This window comes from Ambystoma mexicanum, chromosome 12, assembly GCF_040938575.1.
Source record: "Ambystoma mexicanum isolate Mex_15411 chromosome 12, UKY_AmexF1_1, whole genome shotgun sequence".
NCBI classification, from domain to species: Eukaryota; Metazoa; Chordata; class Amphibia; order Caudata; family Ambystomatidae; genus Ambystoma; species Ambystoma mexicanum.
This window is the reverse complement of record NC_090936.1, coordinates 1,061,834,229-1,061,850,410: the sequence shown is the minus strand read 5'-3', so window position 1 is coordinate 1,061,850,410 and position 16,182 is coordinate 1,061,834,229. Positions and strand designations below refer to the sequence as shown.

Sequence of the window (16,182 nt, the reverse complement as noted above, 5' to 3'; positions counted from 1 at the left end):
GCTAGTAACCTCAAAGCTCTGTGACCTTGTAATGCTTCTAATTGCACTCTGCGATGCCTAAACTCTTTCCTCCGTCGCAGATCCTGGAACTCTTTGATAATTTGCCAAGCGCTAATTGCAAATGACTGGAAGTACTTTATCTCATATCTAGTGTAAGTGGCTTCATGAACTTGCCCATGCTTGGAAGATCCAGGTACCACTTTTTCTGAGTCCCTCCGCCGAACTTGACTTCCTGATGCGGGCCAATCAGGCCTTTCCTTATTCTTCCCCGGAACAGAGCGGAAGGCAGATCTCAGGCCAAGGGTAGAAAATGAGTACAAACAGAAACGGAGCTGATGCTTCTTTACAAATATAATTTTAAAAAAAATTGGTATTGAGAAAGTAGTACAATAGCGGATGATGTCACAAGGTGAGAAACTTCCAGCAACACACTGTACAAACCGCAGTCATCCAACACGATGACACAGTTGGACAACATGCCATGGTGATTAAATTAAAATCTTTGCCATTCACGTTCCAGCATACATCTTCATCTAGTAAGGGTTGTTCTGCACGTGCTCAAAGATCTTCTTTAGACCCAGCCAGGTTTCCTCAGCTGTTGGGATGATCTGGGAGGTTGGCAGGAGGAAACCGTAACGCCCAGTGTCCCTCAGTTCGAAGGCGAAGGAGTACTTGATGCCGTAATCGTAGGACCAGTCGATGCTGCCTCCACTGGCTTGGTCTGGGGAAGGAGAGAAGAAAGTGTCAGGAGTCCAAGTTAGTGTATTGTCAAACCAAATCTGAGCCACACTCGTGGGGCTCATCTGCTTCTATTGTCAGCACACTATATGCCTACCTATCGAAATGACACCTCATTCTGGAAGACCTTTGGAGAAAGAGTCTCAAGTTGGAAACTGAGAAATGATTTGTCTGGGAAATAATGCTTCAGTCACAGCGTGATAATGGCATATAGCCAATCAGTGGCCTTGGGTGGCAGACCTTACCACCCAGTGTGAGCCTGCAATTCAAGTCATCGAATGGGATCGTGTCACCCCTGCAGTCAGCCGCCACGTGCCCTCCCTTCTCAGGGATCTTCTCCTCACTGCTTCCCAATCACTGCCTCCCCCATACCACATGGTCATTCCTCACACTCCACCTGCCCGCATCCCCACACACCACCTGATGGCTGCACCAGGAAATGGAGAAGGAACTACCATTCGCCATTTCCTTTATAATATGTTGGGGTTCCAAAAGCCATGACACTCTTACAGCTGGTCTTTCCTGAGTGGAAACAGCACTGATATGGTAACAGCACTGACACGTATTTAAATTCCCTCCGTTTGCTCAGGTCTTTAACTTGAAGCCAGGGCCATTACTACCCATTAAGGACTGCCTGTGCAATTTCTCAAGGAACGTGTTTAAATAGAGCGGTGGACCATTCGTACATAGGTTCGAATGACCAGAAGAGCCAAACATTACAACAGTTCTATCATACGAAGGGAAAAGCCTAGTCTCAGAACCTCCTGCAGAATTACAAGTGGGGTACCCCCATAATGGTCAGGTACAAGACATGAGAGTTTCTCTCCATCATTTCTGGCTCAGTAGAACTTTCCTTATTCATGCAGTTGGTTAAATTCCACTCAGTCATCCACTTCTTAAGATACATTATTCCCAGGTTCAAGTGCGTCAAAACCTTGAAATCAGGAACCAGTGCTGTCCCTTTATTACCTAATCATTCACCACCAGAAAATGCTACAAAATATGAACCCTTTCAGTCCCCTTAGGGTGGTGGGGTCAGTAGGCCATATCTCCCTTCTAAGACACAGGGGTATCCGAGTAAAGTTTTTTTTGTTCCGCCCTTTGAGTCCCTGGAGCGGGGTGGGCACTCATAGAATTGAGAAGAGTGATCTCCCCCGTGAACGGGGCAGAAGCGCGAGTGGAGGCAGCCAACGTCATGAAACTGAAGCAAGTCCTTCTGCTGTTGCCAATTGGCCAATCCTTCAGATAACATATTTTTGGGAGTCATTTTTTTCTTCAAAAGTACAACAACCTTTCCAAAGTGAGAAAGGAGGAAGTGCATAGATTCCATAAGGCGTTGCGTTTGGCATACTTGCAGTTGGGAGTCAGTGGCCAGAGAACTCCCACCTCATGTTAAGTTTTCGCGGTATTTCAGTTGAAGATCAATTCTTCTCTTTTGGATTACCTCTCTTCAGTGTTCCTACCCTTTTCTTTTAGTGTTGGTTTCATTCCTGTGTGGGCTTTTTCCTCTGTATCGGGGCATGGATTATTACTATAGGAATAAAGAGGACTATGATCATGGTGAAGGCTGATTAGGATGATGGCCGTCCTCCGGATATGGTGTTTGCGTCGCGCAAGCAGCGCAGCCAGACAGTGAAGACAACATTTGTGAAGATCAGCACAACAAGGGGTGCCAAGAGCCGAAAAGAAGGTGATACACTTTCTGCGGAAGTAAATCACTGATACCCCACCTGTAGCTTGGGGTCCACTCCTGGATAATGTTGCCTTTTCCAGAAAGCAACAATATTGCAGTTCCTGACTACACACTTTATTACATCATATTTTGGGCAGAGGCATATATCCCTAAGACCATTTTGGCCTTACCTTGATCAGAAACAGGGAATATTGACAATTGGCTTTTTAATGAGGTAACATTGTAGGCTATAAAGCTTTTACATCTTTGTGGCAGGATACACAATACTATTCTGGACGCTGCGCGTCCTGCGGCAGTCAACTGAGGAAGTGCAGTGATGATGTGGGACGTTGGCATGGGGGACCAGACGGATCTGAAGAAGTGACCACTCTGCTCGCTAAATGTAGTATACTCGACCACCTTTGGACTTCTTATGTCTGTCTAATCATCGGTAGCACAACCTACAACATTCAGTTATAGCAAATAAATAAGTTCTTCAGAGGTGTGGATGGGAGCCTAAATTGGTCAATCGCGTCTAATGTTACAGCTGTTTGAAAACGGAGAAATTCAGCACAAAGCGCAAAGGAAACGTGCAACGTTATTGCTATTCTTATTGCTATTCTCAGTAATGGCAATCAGTGTATTAACTGCATTTTTGGGGGGGGCGAAAAAAAAATGTAAATGCCTGCATATTTCTTTGCAAAGTGTTAAGTGTGCCATAATTCAAACGTTTTTAGAATTGTGTTTTTTTATTTTTAGCTGTTGCGTGCCACCTATAGACAGCACTGCTACTTTTGTGCTAGAGGACAACTAAGAGGGAGAGAACATGTGAGGAGGGGCACACAGCTAGTGGGTGCTGTTTGACTGCCCATGGCCATGCTAATCCCCATGGCCATTGCCACCCACTACCTGCCCACCCCTGCCCACAACACATCCTCCTGGAGTCTCTCTGAGCTGGCTCTTCCAACCTCTAGCCACCCAGTGTTCCTTCTAAGGGGTCTGCCGAGAGCTGATGGCCCAATCACAGCTGTAAATATTCGAATGTCTTAACCAAGTAAAACCTTCAGCCACTTCATTTAATATTATTCCTTGCACTGAATTCCTTTTAAAATGAAGGATTGGCAAGCACTGACAAAGCCAACCGTTGTGGCTCGTCTATAGGTGTCAGATAGGCATTTACTAAGCACTTACATCATATGCCCAGGCACTCACCCCACTTTCCAGTTGTTCCCATCTAATGACCAGGTAGCACCATGATGGCAGTGCCTGATAACTATTCCATGTCTACACCAAAGCCAAAACTCTTGGCTTTGCCAATGCTTGTGTTTCTCTTTTATTAGGTAAAAGACGTATCCCTCAGAATGGGCACTGCATTTCAAGGAGAGAGGGGGGTTTGTCGATTAATCTTAAAAATTGCAACTTATTTTTCATATTTTGAAGTTGGCATACAATGGGATCCTAAACCAAGGAAACCAACCAAGCAGCTTTGCTCAAACTATCATGTTCTATTTTGCTGTTACTTGCACCCACTCAGCCGTACTGCAACATATATCACCAATTCTAATGCATGAAAGAAAGGCAATCACTTACAAATGGTCGAGCAGATGGTTCCCACGGTGTACTTGGTGCCGTACAGGGAGGCGATGGCGCTGGCAGCAGACCTGCCCAAAGCATCCTAAGGAGACAATATTATTAGTGTGTGTTCCTATATATGCCCCATCATCTTAATAAAACATGCTGCTCCCACCCAACACACTGCCACACATGTTATCCACCTCAGAAGAACAAAAGGATGAGTCTGTCTTGCGCCTTACAGGATACAGACCGCAATGGGCCCATCAACCGCCTGAGCTGTCCCACCACTTTGCCCAACTCTACGACCATAAAAGAATGGAGAGTTTCCGTGAAGCCAGAGAGTCCCCTGCTCGCCCAGATCTGCTCTTAAGTGAGGCACATTTGATTTGGTCCAATCTACATTTTAGAGTAGATTTATTGACGTCTTCCTGGCTGCTACTCTAAAACAGTCAACCGTCCAATGCATTTCAAGGGAAAAAATCAAGCTGGGTCAGCATTTCAATGTCAAAGGACCCGTGTTACGACACTGATCGGTTGCACAACAATCAAAAGCACCAGGGAATGGGAGATAATGGGGCTTATTCCAGGTTTGCCAGTATCCTGGCGGTAAATCCGGCAGGATACCACCAAACGGTAATACCGTTACTGGTGCCTGATCTGCCGGTATTACCAGCAGATTACAGGTGTCGACAATGGTATATAGATCCCCATTCCAGGACTCCATGGGGGATTGCCATTATTACCGGTCATTGTTTTCCCGGTGGCGTGCCTGACTTACCTCCAGCTTTAGTAAGTCAGGCACCTCACCAGCAAACTTGTAGTTTGCCAGTCCTGAAAAGGGCCAGTTTATGTTATTACCAGCACTTCTATTTCGGACCGGCAAACTTGGAATGAGCCCGAATGTTAGCACTTCTGCCAATCGGCTCCATGGCTGCATCTAGGTTGCTTGTCAGATCTGGCACGGGGGACATAGGATAAAACTACAAGGCTGTGCTGGCCTGTATAGCTTGGTGTATTATATCAATAAAGCATATCTAACATGATATGTCATTCATAACGCGCCTGTACACAAGTGTCTCTGAGCACACTCAGAATAGCACAGCACTCTGGGACAGGTGAGCGAGGAAGACATCGATTTCAGGTGTTGAGGAGTGAGAGAAGAGAGGGGTAACACGGCTCCCCTGTGCTATCAATACACAGACGGGGGTATGCTACTTTGACATGCGTCATTTTGAGGTTAGCGCTTTTGAAAGGAGCTCTTTCAACCTGAACCATTTCTTCCACATCACCAGATGTATTGTTCTAGCAGCTCATGTTCCAAGAGTCGTAATGTTTTGTTTGTTTGTTTGTTTTTATTATTAATATTGCGCACCAGACCCACGGGTAACCGGGCGCATTTTATAAGACAGCTCAAAGCTTTGTTACAGGATTACATGGTCAAGTAGAGCAGCAAGAATAATATACAACACAAAATGCAGGAATATATGCAAAATATACAGAAATATACGCAAAAATATACAAAAATATACAACATGTAAAGAATGTGAAAGCATGTATTTACAGTCCTAAACAGGAGTTCCTAGGCTTGGGTAGGTCCAGGCAGTAGGAGATCTAAGGTGTGTCTGCGTTTTTGATCCACGTTATAAGGTTGTGTCTGAAGGTAGGGTAGGGTTGGTCAGACTTTAAGGTGGATGGTAGGGCGTTCCAGAGTAAATGTAATGTCTACAAATTATGCAATAATTTACATTACACCCCATTTCATATGGTGGGCAGGAGGGACGAATCATAAGTTACGATGCTGCCTCCTTCCCCTGCCCCATACAAATGCTCCAGCATTTACGCCAGCAATTACTTTCATGCTGGTGCAAATGGTGTGGATCCCACTGGATACAAAAGCAAAAAGCAGGTGGATTCTATAGGAATACATTGTAAACACTGCCCGCCATGCGTAAATGGCATGCAGCGTTTACTCAATATGCATGGCCTACACCGCACTTTTATACTCCCCCTTTGCACTCAAGTGTGTCATTGTTGAAAATGAGGCAGAGGGAACCTGTTTACACGAAAGTGGAAACGTAATGGGTCCCCTCTTTGTAAATTACGCAGACCTCAAGAATGTACCGCCTAAGGTTTGGCGAAACTCTTCACCCCTGAAACTCGACAAAGCTTATAAATATTCAAGAAGTAAATACACAACTCAGCGTTGGGTGTGCGGGATATCCTCATCAGGAGCCGAGGCTTGGAACAATGCGTTTGTGGAGGAGGGCACGGCATGTATTGCGCAGAGGACGTTTTTCATCTAATCCAGTGTGAAACGTCCACTCTGCACTACCTGGAGAAAGGAGGCAGAATGGACCAGGCCAGTGGAGGGGAGGAGAGGCAGTGCTCAATGTGTGGGGGTGTTTGCCAGGGCTCAGCCCTGATACTTATTTTTTAGCCCCAGCACTTATTATCACAGGCTCAGTTTAATTATGAAGTGGTAGTAGGCGGTGCATCCATCAACCACAATGAGCATGTGCGAGCTGTAGTGTAACCCCAAACATGTCGACACTGTGGGGAGCAGCTATGGGTGGTGACAGCAGTGGTGGGGAACTGCCCACCCGCAGTGTCACAGGAGTGCTAGAAAATATTTCGGCCCTGGCACTCATTTGTTTTACACACTAAGCACTGGGGACAAGTACGTGGGGAGATGGAGCTTGGATGATGTGATGGTGGGGTTCCCTGGGGTATCCCCTGATAATGTGAGTGGGGAGGTAGGGGAATATGGCCATGGTTTCTTGGGTGTCCCATGGAGAGGTAGCGGGGGACATGCAGCAGAATGCAATCCATGTTGCAACTCCCATTGCACGTTAGAACCAGGTAATGGAGGGTGCGAAATTGATGAATTTCAAAATCAGAACACAGGACCCCATGTAAAATGAAGGGGGCAAGGCATGTCTGCGAGGGAGAGAGAGAGCGAGGGGTGTGTGTTTGGGTGACAACAGGGGGAGAAGTGTGTGGTTCCACGACAATGAGAGAGTGGTGTGTGCAAAGGCCGACTTTCAATACTGTTGGTTTGCTCAGGTGGGTGAACTCATCTGTTTTGGAGGGTGATCACCGGTGTAACAGGCCCCCGCACCTCCTGCAGTGCGGGGGCCCAGCACATGTCCTGGGAGGGGGCCTTTTTGAAGTCACTCTTTACAGAAATAACGTCTTTATGAAGGCAGAGTGATTAAAACAAGATTCTATTTCTTTAGGAAGTCTGAGGGCTCCCCCACCCCATGGCATGGAAGCCTACAGGCTGGAGGCCTCCATGTCATGGGTTAGGAAGCCCTATGGCTTAAAAAAGAAATAGTTTCTGTTTGAAGTCACTCTACCTTCATAAAGAAATTATTTCTGTTCCAGTTTGGTCCTTTAACAGAAATAATTTGTTTATGACGTCAGAGTGACTTCAAAAAGAAACCATTTCTTTTTGAAGTAATGGGGCTCCCCTCCACCCCATGACACGGAGGATTCCAGATCCTCTGCAGATGACGGGAACATTGATTCCTGGGTGCTGCAGGGAGCTGAACGTCTTGTTCCCTGGACCAACGGATTAAAGGTAAAAAAATGTAATTTCTTTAAATGTGTGTGCGTGCATCTAAGTGTGTGTATATGTATGTGTATAATGTAAGTGCATGTTGAGGCCTGGATATGCCTGTGTGAGTGTATGGTGAAAGTGTGCACACTCAAATATATGGGTGGCTAAGTGTGCGTGTGTGAGTGTATGGTGAAAAGGTGCACACTTAAATGTATAGGTGGCTGCCTGTATGGTGAAAGAGTGCACACTTAAATGTATGAGCGCTGTCAGGGTGTGCCTGTATGGTGAACGGGTACACACTTAAATGTATGGGTGGCTGCCTGCATGTGCCCGTCTGGTGAAAGGGTGCACACTTAAATGTATGAGTGGCTGCCAGGGTGTGCCTGTATGGTAAAAGGGTACAAACTTAAATGTATGGGTGGCAGGGTGTGTGTGTATGTGTACAGTGAATGGTGTGTGTGCTTGTGTTCAGGGGCTCAACAAAACCTACATTTCGGGAGGCTGCTAACCCTTCAAATGTTGGGAGAGGCGCTAACGTCACGAGCGGTGGGGGAGGGGCAAACCTATTTGTGTGGAGGCATCTAACTTCTTTACGCATTCTAATAAGGCTATTCTAGTGCAGATTCAATGTTACAAGCAGTTAACTCTCTCCTTTAAGTCTGAAAGTGCCCACTTATGGACTGCTGCGAGAATGAGCGGTCTCCTGTCCCCTCTCTACCGTTCCATTAACTCCCCTGGCATGCAAGTACTAAACCCACATCACGATTTCAACTGCCTAAAAACTAACAGTGAAATGCTTTATGTTAGTAATTGCTGGGCCTTTATTAATGTCGAAACTCAGGCTTTGTTTAAAATCTGTGTCCTGTTCTGTCTGGCAACGACTTTGTAGGTCTGCCAGGTCGAGTCAACATAGCCCAAAATGTCAGGGGATGGGGGAGAGGACTGAAGCCCAGTCAGATCAATGGTGTTGTGCCACTGCCTGTATATAATGCCATGATTACTTATTTGTAATCTTCATTACTCGTATCCCCATTCTTCCTTGTCCCAGTACTTGTGTATTAGGTACTTAGCCAGTCTAGTCATTTCTTAGTTTGGCTTAACTTTTTTTTTAACTGGACATCTCTGATAAAGCAGTTCTGCTAAGTATAATTACCTAGCTATACTGGAATTTGGGTGCTGCCAGTCTAGCTGTTTCTTACTGTGGCATTGTATATATTTCTGGGCATCTGTGATAAAACAACCATGAGAAGTGTTATTGCTTCGACTGCCCTTTTGGTGCAACCAGTCTAGGTATGTCTAAATGTGGTCAGGCATGCTTTACTGTAACATGTTATTATGTGTCTAGACTAGTCTATAATATGCCGCCAGTTGGACACGTTTTCACTGCGGCATGGCATTTTTAATAGCAAAGCATAACATTAATTAAAGCATTAATGTTCCTGTGCACTGCTGGTGACTTGCATGTATTGGATTTTTGGACAGGTGTTACCCTACAAAACATTTTCAAACGCTCTGGCTTTTTGGCCAATTCTTCTCAGAAATTGTGCTGTATAATGCATCTAAACGCATGTATGTATATCTATATATATATATATATATATATATATATATACAAGCTTCTCCTAGTACAGTGCGCGGTGTACGCCTGAAGAAGCATGCTTTTGCGCATTGCACAAAGGTGGTAATCCAGGCCTGCCCAGAGTGTGGCGCGACCCAATGTTGTGTTGCCCAGCTGGGGGGGTCCTCAAAATGGCTCACAGGGGGGCCCCCAAATTTTGTGTTACGCCACTGAGGGTGATCCTATTGAAATCGAGGGGCGCTTTTATGGGTGCATGAGTCCATTGACTTCCAGTCAAAAAATGTTATTTATATAGCGGTTTTGCCAAAGCCCCGTACATACAACAATCACCCAACCAAAGTTGGCACTCATTTATCGACCTTGGAAGGATGAAAGGCTGAATTGGTCGATCACTCAACCCGCTGAGATATCTTCCTGGCTATTATGTAATCATTTCTAAATGCAATTTTATTTGAATAATTCTGACTTTTGGTGCACAACTTCTTTCAACTACGGTTCCATGTGTTTTTACCGCTGATCTTTGTAATGCATCTTTTTACCGCAGATTCATTTTTTACCAAATGGCCCATAAATTTCATCTGCAAAATGCAGGGGAACACCATCCTCGGCTCTTTCTTAACTCTCAAAAAGCCCCCATCAGTGGTAGAAGTGTACAGAAAAAAGTCCTGGAACGGTGGTCTGGGCAGAGTAAAGGGTAGGCAGAAGCATAGTGCAACATGTGACAAGGTGTTGCGGCCGGGGCATTGCAATAAGTGATTCAATAAGATTGAAACAAGCGTACAATTGTGGAAATGGGATAGATTTATTTGTCAAGAACCATTAACTTTATGTAACTTAATGATTGGTGTTTTAGTTACTCCATATATGAATTCATGACCTTCGCCGGGCTTATTTAATTGTGTATGTATACATATATATAGGATTTCATCAAATTGGAAACCTGCAAAAAACTTTTCTTACAAAATATGGCGGCACTCTATCTTCTTGCGCCTAGAAACACTTGTGTGCAGGCGTGTTATAAATGCCATATCATATCATATCTGTTATTTCCATAGATTTGAAAAAAATGCATGATTTCTGGAATGGAACACGTGCTAAATTATTTAACACATGGGAAGTGTTTGCAACTTATTTAGGTGTAAAACAATAATTTGCCTTAGATCCCATATACTCACCCCATCCCTCCCTACTGTGTCAGTTTGTCTTGTGTGTCTTTCCTTGTGAGTCTTCTTGTTGCATGCTTCTGACATAATTTGCATCAATTGCTTCCTTCCAATAATTGTATGACGTTAATTAATTCACCGCTATAGTTTGCTATTCATGCGTTCATATACTTGATGTAATGCATGTTGTCTGTTTAAGTCTGTGGTAAACCTAACTTGTATAATTAAGAATTTATCTTACATGAATCCTTGATAAAAAATTATTTAACCAAAAAAAAGGTGGGAGCTTCATTCAACTGCTTAGAAAAGCAAAACGATGTTGCAAAGGCTGTTTTGTATTTTTCCAGCACAGTCAATGTGTTATCAGAGATTTTATTAAAATATATGTTTTTTAAAAATTCATACCAAGAAATGACATTAATAATTTAATACAATCGAGGTGTTATATATTTTACTCTAAATAAACATAAAATATTAATATTGAAAAGAAACAAGCATTGACAAATGCACCAGTTGTGTCTTGTGTTAAGGTGCTAGATAGGCGTTTGTCAGGTGCAGCTGCATGGTTGCCAACATGATCCATTACAATTTGTAGCTGCTTTTCCAGTTTGGGTTTTTCTTTGCATTCTGGGACTTGTAATTCTGTTTTTCCCATTATAAAGCTCAGACTACAAGTTCCAGAATTCAAAGAAAAAACCTGGACTGGATACGCACCTACAGATTGGAATGGATCATGTTGGCAACTATGCAGCTGTCTTATGCTCAGCTACTCGCGCCATTTTGCAGCTGTTACCATCTTACGGCAGAAAGCACCATTATGACAGTGCCTGGCAAATACTTTTCCTGTGCCAACAAAAAACCCAAAACTGTTGACTTTGACAATGCTTGTTTTGTCCCTGGTGTCCCTAGGCTCAATGCAGTGCCTGCTTAAATGTTCCCTAAATTATGGGGCACGCCTCACTTATCTTTCCCTCTGTTCCCCGCTTTTTGCCCCCTCGCTGCCATGCGATTTACCTCGTGATACCCTTTCATCCCCTATTTTCCTATTTTACTTTTTACGGTGGACACCCTATGAAACCTGCTTTTCTTGTAGTCCCCCCACATCAAGTCTATTGGCCAGTCCCTTCCCGGTGTGGACTGGAAACCAAAAGTGTCCCTGGAAATATTTTCCAAAGTGGCCCTCATATTACAGAGTGCAAGCAAGCCCAGCCCCTCTAACCTGGGTTTGGGAGCATTCTAACAAGACATTTTTGAAGGGGAATTGGGGGCAGAGATAGAAAGAAGGTGACAGGCTGCATGGGAGAGAAGGTACGAGGATCCAAAAACCAGGGTACGTACACAAAAGAGGCCCAGGGTGCAGAGGCCCACAGGGAAATCTCCATAGTTCCCTGTAGGCCAATCCACCACCGGTACCCTCTACTTGTAGACACCCGTCCCGCTCAACAAGGTTTCCCGTAGCATCTTACAGGCAATTCCTTGACCCGCTCCAGTTCCATACATGTGCAGGGGAATGCCAGAGTGCTAAGCATTTCCAGTCAGGGAATACTAAGCCTTTCCAGGTCAGGCAATTAGCTCAGGAGGATAGCTCAGGGGCAACATGCTCGCCTTGGAAGCAAGATGACACAGAGCAACACAGGTTTGATCCCCGGGTCCGTGCTTAGAAACCTCTGGGTATTAAGCATGTTATAAATAACCAATTATAAACTATAATCTTGTTTATGAATAGGGGATGTTCATTAAGTGCCTAGAAATGCCCTTTCCACTTCCTAGATTCATGCAATTGTACCCAGGGATTGAACAAGGACCCCAGAATGTGTACATCATCCCTAGGGTGCTAAATAAAACAGAAGTGGGGGGGAATCTTTTCAGTTGCAGAAAAACATATTTTGGAGCACGTCCCATTGTAATTGTTTAGTTGTAAAGAGCTTATACACAAGTGAAGTGCTTTAAAGCGCTTCGAGGCGGTAAGGCAACAAGGGAATACAGAAGACTTTCTTAGGCCTTCAAGTTTCCGAATGATCTAACAAAAAGTGACTAGCATACTAGGCCTGACGGCATTACTACTAGAGCAAGTGCAAGACAAGAAGGAAGGAGAGAAAGGGAGGGGGGGTTGAGAAGAACAAACAATCCACAACCTACCATACTAGGCCAACAACGTTTCAGATAGTGCAAGTGCATGACAAAGAGTGAGGTGATGGGGGGGACATACAGGACAAAAAAACGACCGTACTAGGTCTGGCAAACTAGGCCTAGTACATTGAGGTCATGTAAGTGCACAGACAGTAGTGGAAAGGAGGCGGAGGGGAACAAGTGCGCCCAGTCCAGCAGGGCCCTGGGTTAAGTGCAGAGATACTCTTTTTATGGTATCCAGGCATTGCATTGAATACATAGTATCGAATGCAAAAGCATCGAAAAAATTGCATCGAAAAAATGCATTTTTTTTGTAGGTAAAGGTATTTTTTTTACTATAATGGGTTTTAAGGGGTAAAAAACGGGGATTGGGGAGGGGACCCTCATCTCCAGGGACCCCCCATTATTTATTTTTTTAAATACATTTTTTTATGCATCTTTTTTCAATGGTTTTGCATTCGATGCTTTTGCATTCGATGCAATCACTAGGAACCTCTTTTTATGGAACGAATTCCGAAGTGCATAGTTTGGGGTCAAACATTAATATAACCTCCATCTTTTGGGAGCAGGTACAATTATGGGGTCATTCACTTGATTCTGAGGTGCTATTCAAACCCCTATTTATGAAGTAATTACTGCATGCAGTATTATTAAAATACTGCATGGGATAAATACTCCCAAAGCACAATAGGGTGGATATTAAAAGTGGTCAGTATTTGAAATGCCACCTGTTTTTACTGTTACCACCAAATTCATAATGAGGCCAATACACAGTATGGCTCACCAGCGTGTTGATGGCCATCATGATGCCTAGTGTCCTCTGTGTGACCGATTGCCTTACCTTAGATAAGTCATAGGCTGTCTCACCAATGACCCACAAGGAACCCCTGGGGTGGAAGGGAAAAACGTTTGGTTCTGGTTGCAATACACTTTAGCAGGAATTTCACATCTGCAAGATGGCCTTCCAAAAGGACTGTTCAGTCAAAGCTGGCACCAAGGTTAGGATCAGTGATCTATTAAATCCTGTATCCCTATGGGGGCTCAAATGGGAATGGGTAATGGTTGGTTGAATGGGGATTTACCGGGTCCGCACAGGTTGGAATGTCCCGGTAAGTCCCCATTCAACCAGACCGGTGTCGGACCTGGTATTGGAGGCAGCCATGGCACAAATAGCGCCATGGCAACCTCCAATCTCGGAATGAGGGCCCATGTCTCCCAGGATCCCTCTGCATTGACTATGCTGCCTTGGGGTGATGGTCGTTGTAGTACAAAACATCTGGAGAGCCAAAGGTTGCAGATTCTTGTTCTGGAGTCCATGTGATACTGCACAAGTTGCAAAAGATATACACCTGAGTGTAATCTTAGGGGGGAGGGGGGAGCAAGACATTGCCTCAACCCAACATTTGATCAACTACATTTGCAAGTTGCTGATGCAATGGTTCTGATGTGTTTCCTGCTTCGATGTGGGCCTCAGGCAGTCAGCAACATTATGTCTGCTGGGAACGGGGCAGGTAATGGCTGAGCCATTAGACCTTTCCTCTCTACATGGGTTCGTGGTAGCGTATTTTTTTAATGTAACAACAGCTGCAATCGATTTCCGTGACTAAAGTCTGCTGGGAAGACAAGGTAATGGAATGAACTCACAGCCATCAACCACTATGACTGGAGTGTTTGCACATACAGGTTGTGTTAACCTTTTTAAAAGAAACTCTCAGGGGACTTTAATAACTATATGAAAAAGGCACGTTTGATATTAAAAAGCACCAGTTGTGCTTACTTCTTATTTGTGTTTAAGTTCCAACATTTTGTGTAAGCACTAGATCTGAATGATGAGGGGAACGCAATTTTTAAATGCCATTCTATTAAATGCTCCTTTCATATTTCTTTGTGTGATCATAAATGTATGTAGTCACGAACCTTGTGAGCACCACAATAAAAAATACATGTTTGCTCTTTTTTGAACTCAAAACAACAATGTGGCTTTTGTTACCCGTTCCACGGGCTACACCGGGGCGTAACGGACCGGTAGTCTGAGTTAACGGCCTGCACAAACAAGGTTGGTTAACGAGGGCTCTGGGACGTTACCCCCCACCCCCGGTTTAGCCCGTGGAACGGAAGACTAACACCATTAGTACCCCAGGTTACCAAAGCTGGGTCCCGTTCAAAGAATGAAAATACTTTGCCAAGATGGACACCATGGTTGTAGAAGGCGGGCTATGTACGGAGCATCTCTTCCATTACCATGGTGGCCGGAAAACCAAGATCCAGGGAAGCTGCTGCGCCGCTGCCACAATCAGGTAAGTGGGGTTGGGGAGGAGGGATGATATGAATAAAAAAAGGAAAAATGGAAATGGTATGTGTCGTGGTGGAGTGGGTTCCTGGGAATGCAGACTGAGCTTGGGAGTATCAGCCCGCAAACCAAGGAACCTGAATGGCTTCGCCCCACACTCCGCGAGCTAATTTCCCATGTCATCCCTGAAATCAATACAGTGTGTTCCAATAACATCAGATGACAGTATTGGAGTGCAACACTATTCAAAAGAGACTTTGCATTGCTTCGTTATTTATTTGCCTGATGTTCACATCTCATCACTTGAAGTCATGCTGCTTTTAGGCAAAAGGGGCGAAAGGAACTTTCCCTGTGATCCATTTGGAAAATGAAGTCAATAAACGGCCAAAGCTATGAAATAATCTGTGACTTTTACAAACAGTTCACACGCGACATTCCACCAGATATGGACACCACATTCCTGAGAAGCTCCTACGGTCCAAGTACACCCTTCAATTAGAATTGTCCTGTTGTGGGGGGTACAGGGCTTACCGGCCAAGAGAACAACTCAAAGGTCAATGCCTAAAGCACTCTACATGTAGTTGCGTAAGCCCAACCCACCAGAAAAAAAACAATGAAGCCTCAGTCATTAATCAGTGTGGGGTCCACACAGACCAGACTTTCGATATGAACACTTTGATAGCTTCTTGTTCGGTGAATATATACAACTTCCCTTGGAATCTTGACGATTAACACAGCGAAGCCTGGACGCTAAAATCTAGTAACTGCTTCCGGAGGGCATGTAAATCATACATCTCCCAGATGGCTACTGAGCAAAATTGTAGACTAAAATGGTAGACTGCTGATCCTTCTTCATTGCTGCTGCTGCTTTCAGGATCTCAGCCCTCTTATCCAGGTGCTAGAACTTAATCAGCATGTTCATTCCCCCAAAGCCACCTGCAAACTTCCTCTAATGAGGAGTCTCTTCGCCGTCCTGGTAGGGACCGGCATCCCATCACCTTTTGTCTTGACATAAATTGTGACAACATCAGTGGCATATTTTAGCAGGCCTTACAAAGTGTTTAAAATCCTGCTCGATCTGCAGATTGAGTGAATTAGCTTCCCTACTCGACCTAAAAGAAATGCACTCGACCCATGGCGACTGGTGACAAACATTTTATCAGCACTTTCTGTAAAATGGTGCATGTCACCATAAGCCCTTGTCATGATTGGCACACTGCTGCTACCCAGAGGCCAGCCAAGTCCAGTGACACTTTTATTTAACATTTATCGCAAACAAAGTTTGTTCGCAGCAATTGTCAAATAAAAGTTACAAACATCACAGAATTTCACAGCACTCGCCTGCAAGGTTGCGTATCATATTAATGGTACTCAACCTTCATAAAAGCTATTCAACTAAGCTAGTGGCTGCACATATTTTGTGAGGCCTGTTTCAGTTGTGTCCCATCAGATAGTTTTGGCACTCCCAGGAGGCTC

The 16,182-nt window shown here is 44.5% G+C and overlaps 1 protein-coding gene across 1 annotated transcript in view; it reads right to left on the bottom strand.

The window, feature by feature from the left end:
• Positions 1-333: 333 nt before the first annotated feature.
• Positions 334-16,182, bottom strand: part of CPA2 (carboxypeptidase A2) — a 65,634-nt gene continuing 49,785 nt past the window's right edge. The window contains exons 9-10 of the mRNA XM_069630118.1: positions 4,001-4,085; positions 334-721 (exon numbers count right to left, since the gene is read on the bottom strand). Coding sequence (XP_069486219.1) covers positions 534-721; positions 4,001-4,085 — 273 coding nt within the window. The 3' untranslated portion in view covers positions 334-533. The remainder of the gene's footprint in view (positions 722-4,000; positions 4,086-16,182) is intronic.